The following is a 14,320-nucleotide window of genomic DNA, read 5'->3' as shown; positions in this document are numbered from 1 at the left end:
AGATATACGCCACTTTTGTGGCGTATATCTGGTGCAGATTCTGTTGCACGCCATATCAGAATCTGCGACTTCTTCCCCGCAACGCCAGGGGGGATATCGTGGGTGGGGAAGGGGATGGGCAGGCCCGTCTCATTCATCATTTTCTACGTCTGGTTTAGGCATAGAAAATGATCTACAGTTGCAAGAAAAAATATGTGAACCCTTTGGAATGATATGGATTTATGCACAAATTGGTCATAAAATGTGTTCTGATCTTCATCTAAGTCACAACAATAGACAATCACAGTCTGCCTAAACTAATAACACACAAAGAATTAAATGTTACCATGTTTTTATTGAACACACCATGTAAACATTCACAGTGCAGGTGGAAAAGGTATGTGAACCCTTGGATTTAATAACTGGTTGAACCTCCTTTGGCAGCAATAACTTCAACCAAACGTTTCCTGTAGTTGCAGACCAGACGTGCACAACGGTCAGGAGTAATTCTTGACCATTCCTCTTTACAGAACTGTTTCAGTTCAGCAATATTCTTGGGATGTCTGGTGTGAATCGCTTTCTTGAGGTCATTCCACAGCATCTCAATCGGGTTGAGGTCAGGACTCTGACTGGGCCACTCCAGAAGGCGTATTTTCTTCTGTTTAAGCCATTCTGTTGTTGATTTACTTCTATGCTTTGGGTCGTTGTCCTGTTGCAACACCCATCTTCTGTTGAGCTTCAGCTGGTGGACAGATGGCCTTAAGTTCTCCTGCAAAATGTCTTGATAAACTTGGGAATTAATTTTTCCGTCAATGATAGCAATCCGTCCAGGCCCTGACGCAGCAAAGCAGCCCCAAACCATGATGCCCCCACCACCATACTTCACAGTTGGGATGAGGTTTTGATGTTGGTGTGCTGTGCCTCTTTTTCTCCACACATTGTGTTTCTTCCAAACAACTCAACTTTGGTTTCATCTGTCCACAGAATATTTTGCCAGTACTGCTGTGGAACATCCAGGTGCTCTTGTGCAAATGTTTTTTTTGGACAGCAGTGGCTTCCTCTGTGGTATCCGCCCATGAAATCCATTCTTGTTTAGTGTTTTACGTATCGTAGATTCGCTAACAGGGATGTTTGCATATGCCAGAAACTTTTGTAAGGGTACTTTCACACTTGCGGCAGTGTGATCCGGCGAGCAGTTCCATCGTCGGAACTGCCCGCCGGATCCGCTGATCTGGCTGTGACTGAAAGCATTTGTGAGACGGATCGGCAATGCATTGCAAGAACGGATCCGTCTCTCCGCTTGTCATGCGGACAGACGGATCTGTCTTGTATCTTTAGTCACATTCTTACCGGTCTGCGCAGGCCGGAAGGACGGATCCAGCATTCCGGTATTCTGAATGCCGAATCCGGCACTAATACATTCCTATGGGGAAAAATGCCGGATCCCGCATTCAGGCAAGTCTTCAGTTTTTTTCGCCAGAAATAAAACCGTAGCATGCTACGGTTTTATCTTTTGCCTGATCAGTCAAAATGACTGAACTGAAGACATCCTGATGCATCCTGAACGGATTACTCTCCATTCAGAATGCATGGGGATAAACCTGATCAGTTCCCCTAGGACGGAATTCTATGCCGGAAAAGAAAAACGCTAGTGTGAAAGTACTCTAAGGCCTCTTTCACACTTGCGTTGTCCGGATCCGGCGTGTACTCCACTTGCCGGAATTACACTCCGGATCCGGAAAAACGCAAGTGTACTGAAAGCATTTGAAGACGGAACCGTCTTCCAAATGCTTTCAGTGTTACTATGGCACCCAGGACGCTATTAAAGTCCTGGTTGCCATAGTAGGAGCGGGGAGCGGGGGAGCAGTATACTTACAGTCCGTGCGGCTCCCCGGGCGCTCCAGAATGACGTCAGAGCGCCCCATGCGCATGGATGACGTGATCCATGCGATCACGTGATCCATGCGCTTGGGGCGCCCTGACGTCACTCTGGAGCGCCCGGGGAGCCGCACGGACGGTAAGTACACTGCTCCCCCGCTCCCCGCTACACTTACCATGGCTGTCAGGACTTTAGCGTCCCGGCAGCCATGGTAACCACTCTGAAAAAGCTAAATGTCGGCTCCGGCAATGCGCCGAAACGACGTTTAGCTTAAGGCCGGATCCGGATCAATGCCTTCCAATGGGCATTAATTCCGGATCCGGCCTTGCGGCAAGTGTTCCGGATTTTTGGCCGGAGCAAAAAGCGCAGCATGCTGCGGTATTTTCTCCGGCCAACAAACGTTCCGTACCGGAACTGAAGACATCCTGATGCATCCTGAACGGATTACTCTCCATTCAGAATGCATTAGGATAATCCTGATCAGGATTCTTCCGGCATAGAGCCCCGACGACGGAACTCTATGCCGGAAGACAATAACGCAGGTGTGAAAGAGCCCTAAGTCTTTAGCTGACACTCTAGGATTCTTCTTCACCTCATTGAGCAGTCTGCGCTGTGTTCTTGCAGTCATCTTTACAGGACGGCCACTCCTAGGGAGAGTAGCAGCAGTGCTGAACTTTCTCCATTTATAGACAATTTGTCTTACCGTGGACTGATGAACAGCAAGGCTTTTGGAGATACTTTTATAACCCTTTCCAGGTTTATGCAAGTCAACAATTCTTAATCATAGGTCTTCTGAGAGCTCTTTTGTGCGAGGCATCATTCACATCAGGCAATGCTTCTTGTGAAAAGCAAACCCAGAACTGGTGTGTGTTTGCTTCTTGTGAAAAGCAAACCCAGAACTGGTGTGTGTTTTTTATAGGGCAGCTGTAACCAACACCTCCAATCTCATCTCATTGTTTGGACTCCAGTTGGCTGACACCTCACTCCAATTAGCTCTTGAAGATGTCATTAGTTTAGGGGTTCACATACTTTTTCCACCTGCACTGTGAATGTTTACATGGTGTGTTCAATAAAAACATGGTAACATTTAATTCTTTGTGTGTTATTAGTTTAAGCAGACTGTGATTGTCTATTGTTGTGACTTAGATGAAGATCAGATCACATTTTAGGACCAATTTGTGCAGAAATCCATATCATTCCAAAGGGTTCACATACTTTTTCTTGCAATTGTAAATGTAAGACAGCAAGGAAGCTATCTTACATTTAGAATCAGCGGTGGATGCGCCAAAGTTATGTAGAAGCCAACACCTCTTGATAACTTCGGCAATCCACCGCCAACCCAGGGGCTTAATAAATGTGCCCCTATATGTATTTGGTATCTCTGTAATCATACTTACCCAGGAAATAAAGTTATGGTGTTATTTATATCAAGGATTTTTCCCATCCCCCTCCCAGAAAGAGTTAATAAAAGTTAATCAGAAAGTGTACCGCAACATTCCACCATTAAAACCTACAACTTGTCCCGCAAAAAAACAAGCCCTCCTAGACGGAAAAATAAAAAAAAGTTATAGATCTTGGAAGACAATGAAAAAAAAATGGGAAGAAAAAAAAAAAGCACTTGGTCATTAAGGTCCGAAACAGGTTGGTGACTAAGGGGTTAAAACGTTTATTTCTCTGTCATGCAACCTGCCTGACCATCAGTCTAGGCAGGTCTACACTGCTCTCCCAGTCACCTATGTAGCACTGTCAGCAGTTCTGAAGGCTCAGAGTGTAAATTGTCTGTCAGCACTTCTAGTTTAAGAAAAACAAGCCAAAAGAAATCTCAGTAATTGTAAGATGGTGACTATTGAAACTTAAGGCGATTAACCACAATGGACATTTATGCCCTATCCACATGATCGATGATAAACCTGTGATCACTGGGGGCCTCAAAGCTGGGCCCCCATCAATCTCAAGAACGGAGGTCCTGGGCCTCATTCTCCCCATACCACCTCAATGCATGACTCCACAGAGACTAAAAGGAGTGGCACGCCACATTTCAACATTTCCTACTTTAGGAAATAGATAATATGGGCTCAATTACTAAACACCGGCGTTTCACACTTACTGGCAGATGATCCGACCAATTTATTAAGAGAAGCATGGCTCTTAACAAATGTGTTGCATCTTCTGCTGCCCGTGCAACAGAACAGAAATCTGCTCCAGACAGGAGCTGGCGTAGATTTCTGGTGTAGTGTGCACCACATTTCTGGACAGGGGTGGACTGGCCATAGACCCTACAGGGAAATTTCCCAGTGGGCCGATGACCAAGGTCCACCTGAGTCCTCCTCATGCAGCCAAGTATGTATCAATCTGACACTCTTAACATTGATGGGAGCGATGATGGGAACATCAGGCAATTATGTACCCCGCCTGGTACCACATAGGCCCTCCTGAATTCAACTGTATTATCATCATCAGGATGGTGATACAGGTGAATGCTGCAGTGGGCACGGAAGCTCATAGCAGACCGCCTGTGGCCTGCATTACATATGGTATGGCTGAAGCCACCTGCTTGTGTTGCTCCCACCTTCTGTCAATTTGGATGGGCAACTTATTATTTTTATTTTTTTCAGGGTCACCCCTGTTTTTGGAGCACATGTAGCTAAACAAATAGGCCCATGGTGAGGGTGCTGGAAATTTTATAACAAAACAGCACTTGCAGCAAAATATTCAACTTTTCTACACCAAAAAAAACTGGAGTACAAAATTAGTACATGACCCCCAATACACATCATATTTAAACTGCACCAGTTTCCAGGATCGCCCATTCTTTGTGCCCATTTCTAAAATACTATGTTCAGGTAAACATTATATAAACACAATGCACTTACCGGAATTAAACAACTGTCAGAATCCCGACCTTTAATATCCACATTTCCCAAGTGGAGTATAGCAGCTAAAATTCTAAAGATTCCCTTCTGATGCTGCTCTCCAATTCCTTAAGACAGCGGTTAAAAAAATAAAATAAAAAAAATCTATTAGCCACAGACCTAACAAAGCAAATCCAGCAGACATAACACGGGACAATTGAAGGACACTGTACAACCCACCTAGTAAAGCACAGGCTTGCCTTGTGTTGCGCAGTTCTTTTGCATCATCTACTGCATCAATCACAGGGCTTCTCCCTTGGTTAGTATAGTGAAAACTGTTGGCATTGCCTGATGTGAAGAAGTTATGTGCATTAAAAATGTGATCATCATTTGCGAAAACAGTAAAAAAAAAAATCATAATCCCCCATTTAATTAATCACTCTCCTTCTCCAGCACCATCATCCAGTCCCTATGGAAGTGCCTACACATGGCCATATCCAGCAACCATATAGAGTTGAATGGAATGGAGCACAAGCATGCATGTCCGCTGCCCCATTCAAACACAAGCCCCCGTTCTAATGATCGTCAGGAGTCCCGGAAGTCGGGCCCATGCCGAGCAGACACTTCCTGTGCACAGGGGAAAAGTTGTTGTCGTGGGACAACACATTTAAAGGGGTTGTCTCACTTCAGCAAGTGGAGTGCCGGGTGGATTTGCTTGAGAGACAACCCCTTTAAAGAAGAAATCCAAATCCTGGACTGCGTATGCAGAACACAGTTCACAGCCCAGAGGTAAAGCACTGTGTGTGTGTCTAAGGTCCAGAGCTCTCCGTGTGGAGTGGTCAGACAGAAGACACAATCCCGGCCAGAGAAGATTTCGGACTACATGAAGCGACCTGAATTTATGTTGACATATGTTACCATGGCAACAGCTATAATCAATTAGCGTTTTTTTTTGTGGTTTTTTTGCTACCTCATTTTTCATAGGAATAAAATATCGGGGCTGAATATAGCGATCCAGCACATGACATTGTGTGATCCTAAACCTAGATCCCTCAGCTTTGAGTGACCAGTGAAGCAAGTATGTAATCACAGGCCTCCCTGCACGTTAATGTGGAAGAACGGGTTTAGTGCTTTAGCTATGTATACACGGTCATAAACAAGTCGTAATAAAGAATCACTGCGGCAGTGACAGCTGTCAAACTATTTCTTGAAGATGGCTGTAAAACTTACCTTAGGGGCACCTCATGGTACAGGACAACCCTCCATTTCCAAATGTACCTGCCTTATCTGTCTCAAAACAAGGCAGTGATGGGGAGCAATGTGTTCCTCGTGGTAATAGGGGTGATTCACTCATTTTACTGACATTAATTATAAAAACTAATTTTTAACATAACATCACACATGGCCAAACAGGATACCTTGATGGGATGGCAGCTTGAAACCCAGCAGCTCAATGTCTGCAATGTAGGCCTAGCTTAAACACCATGGGCATAAAGGCCTCCTTACACGAGCCGATTGACAAGACAATTATCGGGAATTAACCACTCATTCCTGGTAATTGCCTATCGTCAAGCAGAGGGGTGAGCTGCATTTACGTGCAGCAATCATCCCTTCTGTATGGGCAGAAGCAATTGCTACAGAGGTCGCTCGTCCCCATAGAGAATCACTGTTTGTTGGCCACAGATCTCAGCTTACACAGGACGATCTGCTGCCAGAAATGATGATTCCATGGACCACAGAAAGGATTGGTGGCACATTTACAAAGGGCAATTATTGAGAACCAGCTTTCCTAGGAACACTGGTTCCCAATACCTGCCCCGCTCTTTGGCCCTTGTAAAAGGGTTTTACATCTTCCCTCCCCAAACCAGTTCATTAACCCTTAAATGACTAGTCATATTTATAACATACCCAGTTTAAGCACACTGAACTCTGGTAGAGAGGCAGATGCACACAGCTGGTAAAAAATGTGATAATTTCTCTCGTCGTCTGCCTAAAAAAAAAAGAAGTCATTACGTATATTACTGCATAGCAAGGAAGAACGCAGAGTTACTTGAAAATGATGGAAAACGGCAAGCTCAGCAAGCACTAAATCTCAGATAACCCTCTGCAGTATACAGGCTGATTCAGCACTTGCATTAAATAGTAGGCACTTCTCTTCCTTTTAGGCTTTTGGAAATCTGCTATCTAGAACTGAAAACGGTAGAGAATGACGAGAGATTTACAAGGATAGATTCTATGGGGATTTCTAACCTTCAGTCATTACTACACCAGTCTAAGATCAGGACTTAGTCAGGCCTGTACCATGCCTTCACACACTCCATGAAGCAGAACAATTCTGATAACAGAAGATGACCGACCATGCGCGAACGCCAGATTAACCACAGTAAGATTAACCCATGGCTGAGCAGATGTTGGAATATTACATCAGAAGATCACTGTATACTCGGCCAAAAACAGCTAAGAAGCTTGGGATTTACAGTGGCTGAGGACATGATCACTTAGGAATATGCGGTGGAAAATAAACGTGTGCTCATGTGTAAAGACGAGCCTGTACAGTAGTAACCACTACTCCCAATAATGTAGCACAATGGGGGGGGGAATCAGGTCTCATGTATGGTCAACTAAACCATATGCTCTCTCTCTAATTAAAGGGTAAGGTCTGTGTCTGGTCGATTACGGAGCATTTCTAGAGATCAGAAATCACGTAATTTTGTTTGTTATAACCATTAGGCTACATGCACACGACAGCTGTTTTTCTCTGCGCCCGTTCCGTTTTTTTTTTGGCTGATCGAATGATTACCCATACATTTCTATGGAGCCGTTAAAACTGCGGTGTAGTCAACCATTTCTTTTCCGTGTCCGCTGTCCGTGTTTCCCGTCCGCAAAAAAAGTTCTGCATGTCCTATTCTTGTCGGCAATAAACGTTTTGCGGACCCATTGAAGTCAATGGGTCCGCAAAAAAAAAGGCGGATGACCAATGGAAGCCATCCGTATGTCATCCGCATCTGTTTTTTTTTGCGGATGGTTGCTGGGAAACCTGTATATATTAAAATTCAAGAATTACAGCCTTCAGTTTTTTTTTGCGGACCACAAAAAAAAAACTGAAGACACACGGAAACACAACCTACAAAATTTGCGGCCAAACTGAACGGATGTGGATGTAAAAAAAAACAGGAACACGGATCCGCTATTTGCGTACTGCAAAAAACAACTGTCGTGGGCATGTAGCCTTAGAGGACTGAAACTAAAATATGTCTCAATGACCAGAGATGATGGTAAGACATCATAGTGTGCTTCACGATCTTTAAAGGAATGGCACTAACTAGCTGCAAGTCTGCAGAAGAGCAAGAATGTGTTTGCTATGGGTTTTCAATTTGTATCTGTCACTTCTCCCGACATGTCTGTGTGTATACACGTATATCGCCCAAAACAGAAATATTCTGGAGCATCTTATCTTAGAAATATACATTTGTGCTATGCTCCTTTATGAATAAAGACAACTGGCTGTTATCATTCCCCTTGTTAAAAAGGCATGTCCCTACACAGTCGGACACCGTCAACACGGATTGGACAGTGTGCTGGGATTCAGCCCGACTGGTAACACCCGTTCTCAATTTAAACATATATTTATTGGTGGAATAACAGAGGATCAATGCAATGGAACAGTCTGAGATGCTCTAGAACTATTATTTCTTAAAGAACACAAGTACTTACTAAATAAACATGTCAGGAAAGGTAACTTGATCTTTAAATGTATAATAGCTAATTATATTCTATTTTTCTTAACGAACATACCGATGCGGAAATCACATGGATGATCCGTGTGCTTTCCGCATCCATGTGTGTTTTCTGCAAAAAGATAGACCATGTTCTACACTTGTCCACTAAACGCGTACACACTGACTTCAAAGACTGCAGATGCAACACAGACCGCTAAACTGATAAAATCATGTCCATGGGGTCTAACTCTTCCACCCTCTAATGATAATGGGATTACTCCGCTCTTACTATCCCAATCTACACAGCAAAGCTGACAAGTCAGCTACAGAGCAGAATGGATAGACACATAAAATCATCAGAACTTAAATATTTTTATAACAAAAACCTTAAATATGTCATTTTCTGATGATACATTGCCTTCAACACACAACTACATACCTGAAACACCACTCTTGATTTCTCCAGTAAATAAGTCCTCATGTGGGCACCAATAATCCGGTACCTCCTATCAAAACCAATCTCTATGTATTTTCCAAAGCGACTGCTGTTGTCATTCCTTGTGGTCTTTGCATTTCCAATTGCCTGTAAAAAAAAAACACAAAGAATCCACAAGCTAATTAAAGAAAAAGAAAAATGGAGGGGATTTTAGTAACAGGGCTTTTGACATCACCGCATCAGTCTCCTTGATTTGTTTTAAAATATACTAGTATTACTGCCATCTGTCTTGTCATTTTGTTAAAAAAAAATTGCTTTTATTAATATGCTAATTACCTCAGTAATGTGCCCAAGGGGCTGTCCCTCTGGCCGTTGGTGCCCAGCTGCGCCAATTCTCTAGAGAATGGGCGTGGCTGGGCACCAATGGCCAGCAATTTTTTTTTAACAAAATGACAAGACAGATGGCAGTAAAACTGGTATATTTTAAAACAAATCGAGGAGACTGATGTGGGGATGTTACTCTGTTACTAAAATCCGTTTTCTGGTCTTCTGTAAATAATGCTTCATTGTACAGCTGAAAGTCCCTTTCTATTATATTTTGGGGGTTGTCAAAATATACAACTTTTTAGACTTTTCCGACACCCTATCCGCTTTTCTTTTTTTGGAAGTGGTTGGGGCTTGGGTAGGAGGAGACGAGCTGTGGGGTGGGGAGCTCCACAGATAAACTCATCTAACATGCACGCCAGAAATCTACTCTTACTTCTGGCTTAAGATTTCTTTTCTGGCACACAGACAGTAGAAGATGCAACTTCCGTGGCGTGTGCCTCCTAATACATTGGTCAGATTTTTCGGCAGTTGGGTTTTCACAAAGACTGGGGTCTGAAATGCCTGCCTTTTGTAAATGACCCAATTAGTGTTTCAGTTTCTCGTCTGGCAGACCCTCAGGAGGAGAGATACTTGTGCCGCAGCGTTTTGCTCACAGAGGATTGTCTAGACTGGGTACACGACACGGTAGCAACTACTCATCTGCTCTGGATGAGCATGAACAAGAATACTTTCATTTACTAATAGCATGAAAAACGTAAGAAACCGCCACCTAGGCACGGACCCGGAAGCCCACAGAAGGACTACAGTGCGTTTCCATGGGCTTCCGGGTCTGAGCCTCCGCACCACAAATGACAGAACATGTCCTATCTTGTGCTCCACCTTTAGGATTTCTGACCCACTGAAGTCAATGGGTCCGCACTGAAATGTGGAGTGCACTCAGTCAGTGCCAGTGTTTTGTGGACACACGGTTTGCAGTACACAACATGGGAACGGCAGCTCCACAATCTCGTGAATGGGACCTTACACGGTCTTAGTTATCACTGGGCAGACAAAGACTAGGATCACAGCATTTCATTTTTCTGTTGTCCGTACAGAAGATATGTAAATGTAGGCAATGCAAATATATGATATTCTCACGGGATAAAAGGTCAACCACTAAAAATAATGCACTCATGTATTGTGACACTTGTGATGGCGGATTTATTTTCTCTATAGCCTGGACAATACTATACTGCTGTCATTTCCACATATCATTAAGGCCTTTTATCTCGACAAACTGTCATTCTCAGTGCTGACTTGAGCATTAATAATCAGAAAGAATGCAGAAATTCCATAGATTTAGGTTTAGCTACTAATTGGCTTATGCATTCATCAACCTGACCCTGCTCACCCATGTAAAAATCTCAAAAACCAGGAAAGATTAAAGGACCTTAACATGTAAAGCTTGGAAGAAAGACGAGACAGAGGGGATATGATAGAAACTTTTAAATACATAAAGGGAATCAACAAGGTAAAAGAGGAGAGAATATTTAAAAGAAGAAAAACTGCTACAAGAGGACACAGTTTTACATGAGAGGGGCAAAGGTTTAAGAGTAATATCAGGAAGTATTACTTTACTGAGAGAGTAGTGGATGCATGGAATAGCCTTCCTGCAGAAGTGGTAGCTGCAAATACAGTGAAGGAGTTTAAGCATGCATGGGATAGGCATAAGGCCATCCTTCATATAAGATAGGGCCGGGGGCTATCCATAGTATTCAGTATATTGGGCAGACTAGATGGGCCAAATGGTTCTTATCTGCCAACACATTCTACGTTACCCTGTCAAGATAAAATGGTAACCTTACTTGCATATGAAAAATAAATCACATTGAATACTGTCAATTTATGTAAGCAACTAAGAAAAGATTATGGGATTTTACAAATCGATGGACTATATGGCAGGAAATTAGCTGTTAATTTACTAAAATGTGTAGATGTAGCAGTGGCGAGTTTTGCATATTGCTATTCTTTACGTTATGAAGTATCATGGTGCACAAATAATGACCTAAATGTGGGTCTGCTTCACCGCTATATTGTTGCAGGATAATGCCACAAATTATTCAAGGTAAAGAAGAATAGTGAAATATAAAACTGCCTCTAATGTGTGTATTCAGGATAGACAGAGGCACGCTATAAGGCTGGACAGCATGCTGACAGACATGAGACGGTATTATGTCTTTCCCCATGAGACTTAGATTGCGAGTAAAAATCACAATGAAACATATTTATCTCCCAGGCAATCCTGTATAAGAGAAGATAGTGTCCTCGTGCTCCTACATGGCTGCCATGTGACAGGTATTTTTAGGCTGCTGCATCTGTACACGGTCTTCTTATGCAGTCAGGAGGAGGCTCTAAATATTTGTCTGCGGGAATCTGGGAAAAAGATGTAGCATGGGAGTGTTCACATGGATGACAGAGCCATCGCTTCCTGGCCTTTTTATTGATCAGGTTAAAGACCCTCACTGACCCAGTATTGTATTATTTAAGTGTAACTTTACAACTGGCACTTAAAGTATAACGGTCGTATTTTTTATTTTTTTATTTTTTAGTATTGGATTGTGGTGATTAATATCTCTTTGGTGGTCCTATTTCAACTTTTCACTGTGTGTTCAATTACCCCTTAATTCCACATTTTTGTTCCCTGTACTGCCTACTTTTACCTGTGCTTAAAATAGGGTTGCTAGGCATGGTCCGTCTATCTGTTGAAGGACGGAGGACGCAGAAGCAGGCTGCGTGCAAGGTCACATTACTGACAGCCAGGGACTGTAAGTAAATGATTAAAGTCAGGTCCTCCCCAGCAGCTGATAACAGTGCCTGGGCTGTGTGCACTTCTCCCTGTCCCTGCGCTTGGCAGACGCTCCCTCACTCAGCAGAGCTGGAGAAGTAGAGTTGAATCAGCGCAGACCAGGGAAGGGAGATCTGCCGTCTGCTCAGTGTATAAATGAAAACAACATGTGGTAAGAGGACCCCTTTGTGCTGCAGGAGATTAACCCTTTAGGGGGAGGTTACTGACACTTTTGGGGGGCTATTGTTACTGGCTAGTGAGGGCAGGCGGGGTTAGCCTCAGGGTGAGGGCAGTGGCGGCCATCTCAACTGAATAGTGAGATTGCAGTTTTATGCAGACTGGTTGCTAAGGGCTGAATCTTATTAAATATGGGGTAAGTCAGTCTAATAGTAACTGATTCTGGAATATCATGTTATTACTAACTACATACACTCACCTAAAGAATTATTAGGAACACCATACTAATACGGTGTTGGACCCCCTTTTGCCTTCAGAACTGCCTTAATTCTTCGTGGCATTGATTCAACAAGGTGCTGATAGCATTCTTTAGAAATGTTGGCCCATATTGATAGGATAGCATCTGGCAGTTGATGGAGATTTCAGGGATGCACATCCAGGGCACGAAGCTCCCGTTTCACCACATCCTAAAGATGCTCTATTGGGTTGAGATCTGGTGACTGTGGGGGCCATTTTAGAACAGTGAACTCATTGTCATGTTCAAGAAACCAATTTGAAATGATTCGAGCTTTGTGACATGGTGCATTATCCTGCTGGAAGTAGCCATCAGAGGATGGATACATGTTCTCATTCTGTTGACGCCAAATTCAGACTCTACCATTTGAATGTCTCAACAGAAATCGAGACTTATCCGACCAGGCAACATTTTTCCAGTCTTCAACAATCCAATTTTGGTGAGCTCGTGCAAACTGTAGCCTCTTTTTCCTATTTGTAGTGGAGATGAGTGGTACCCGATGGGGTCTTCTGCTGTTGTAGCCCATCCGCCTCAAGGTTGTGCGTGTTGTGGCTTCACAAATGCTTTGCTGCATACCTCGGTTGTAACGAGTGGTTATTTCAGTCAACGTTGCTCTTCTATCAGCTTGAATCAGTCGGCCCATTCTCCTCTGACCTCTAGCATCCACAAGGCATTTTTGCCCACAGGACTGCCGCATACTGGATGTTTTTCCCTTTTCACACAATTCTTTGTAAACCCTAGAAATGGTTGTGCGTGAAAATCCTAGTAACTGAGCAGATTGTGAAATACTCAGACCGGCCCGTCTGGCACCAACAACCATGCCACGCTCAAAATTGCTTAAAATCACCTTTCTTTCCCATTCTGACATTCAGTTTGGAGTTCAGGAGATTGTCTTGACGAGGAGCACACCCCTAAATGCATTGAAGCAACTGCCATGTGATTGGTTGACTAGATAATTGCATTAATGAGAAATAGAACAGGTGTTCCTAATAATTCTTTAGGTGAGTGTGTGTGTATATATATATATATATATATATATATATATATACACACATATATATATATATATACACACACACATATATATATACAGTACAGACCAAAAGTTTGGACACACCTTCTCATTCAAAGAGTTTTCTTTATTTTCATGACTATGAAAATTGTAGATTCACACTGAAGGCATCAAAACTATGAATTAACACATATGGAATTATATACAAAACAAACAAGTGTGAAACAACTGAAAATATGTCATATTCTAGGTTCTTCAAAGTAGCCACCTTTTGCTTTGATTACTGCTTTGCACACTCTTGGCATTCTCTTGATGAGCTTCAAGGAGGTAGTCCCCTGAAATGGTTTTCACTTCACAGGTGTGCCCTGTCAGGTTTAATAAGTGGGATTTCTTGCCTTATAAATGGGGTTGGGACCATCAGTTGCGTTGAGGAGAAGTCAGGTGGATACACAGCTGATAGTCCTACTGAATAGACTGTTAAAATTTGTATTATGGCAAGAAAAAAGCAGCTAAGTAAAGAAAAACGAGTGGCCATCATTACTTTAAGAAATGAAGGTCAGTCAGTCAGCCGAAAAATTGGGAAAACTTTGAAAGTAAGGGCTATTTGACCATGAAGGAGAGTGATGGGGTGCTGCGTCAGATGACCTGGCCTCCACAGTCACCGGACCTGAACCCAATCGAGATGGTTTGGGGTGAGCTGGACCGCAGAGTGAAGGCAAAAGGGCCAACAAGTGCTAAGCATCTCTGGGAACTCCTTCAAGACTGTTGGAAGACCATTTCAGAGGACTACCTCTTGAAGCTCATCAAGAGAATGCCAAGA

General features: G+C 43.1%; 1 protein-coding gene across 13 annotated transcripts in view; it reads right to left on the bottom strand.

The window, feature by feature from the left end:
- The window catches only part of MYO5A (myosin VA), a 175,157-nt gene that overhangs the window by 78,500 nt on the left and 82,337 nt on the right, over positions 1–14,320 (bottom strand). For all 13 annotated transcript variants that reach the window (XM_040413944.1, XM_040413948.1, XM_040413949.1 and 10 more), the window contains exons 6-9: positions 8,869–9,012; positions 6,619–6,700; positions 4,951–5,058; positions 4,732–4,838 (exon numbers count right to left, since the gene is read on the bottom strand). In XM_040413944.1, the coding sequence (XP_040269878.1) occupies positions 4,732–4,838; positions 4,951–5,058; positions 6,619–6,700; positions 8,869–9,012 (441 nt within the window). The remainder of the gene's footprint in view (positions 1–4,731; positions 4,839–4,950; positions 5,059–6,618; positions 6,701–8,868; positions 9,013–14,320) is intronic.

Source organism: Bufo bufo, chromosome 1 (assembly GCF_905171765.1).
Source record: "Bufo bufo chromosome 1, aBufBuf1.1, whole genome shotgun sequence".
NCBI classification, from domain to species: domain Eukaryota; kingdom Metazoa; phylum Chordata; class Amphibia; order Anura; family Bufonidae; genus Bufo; species Bufo bufo.
The sequence above is the reverse complement of the archived record's forward strand: the minus strand, read 5'-3'. Positions and strand labels throughout refer to the sequence as shown.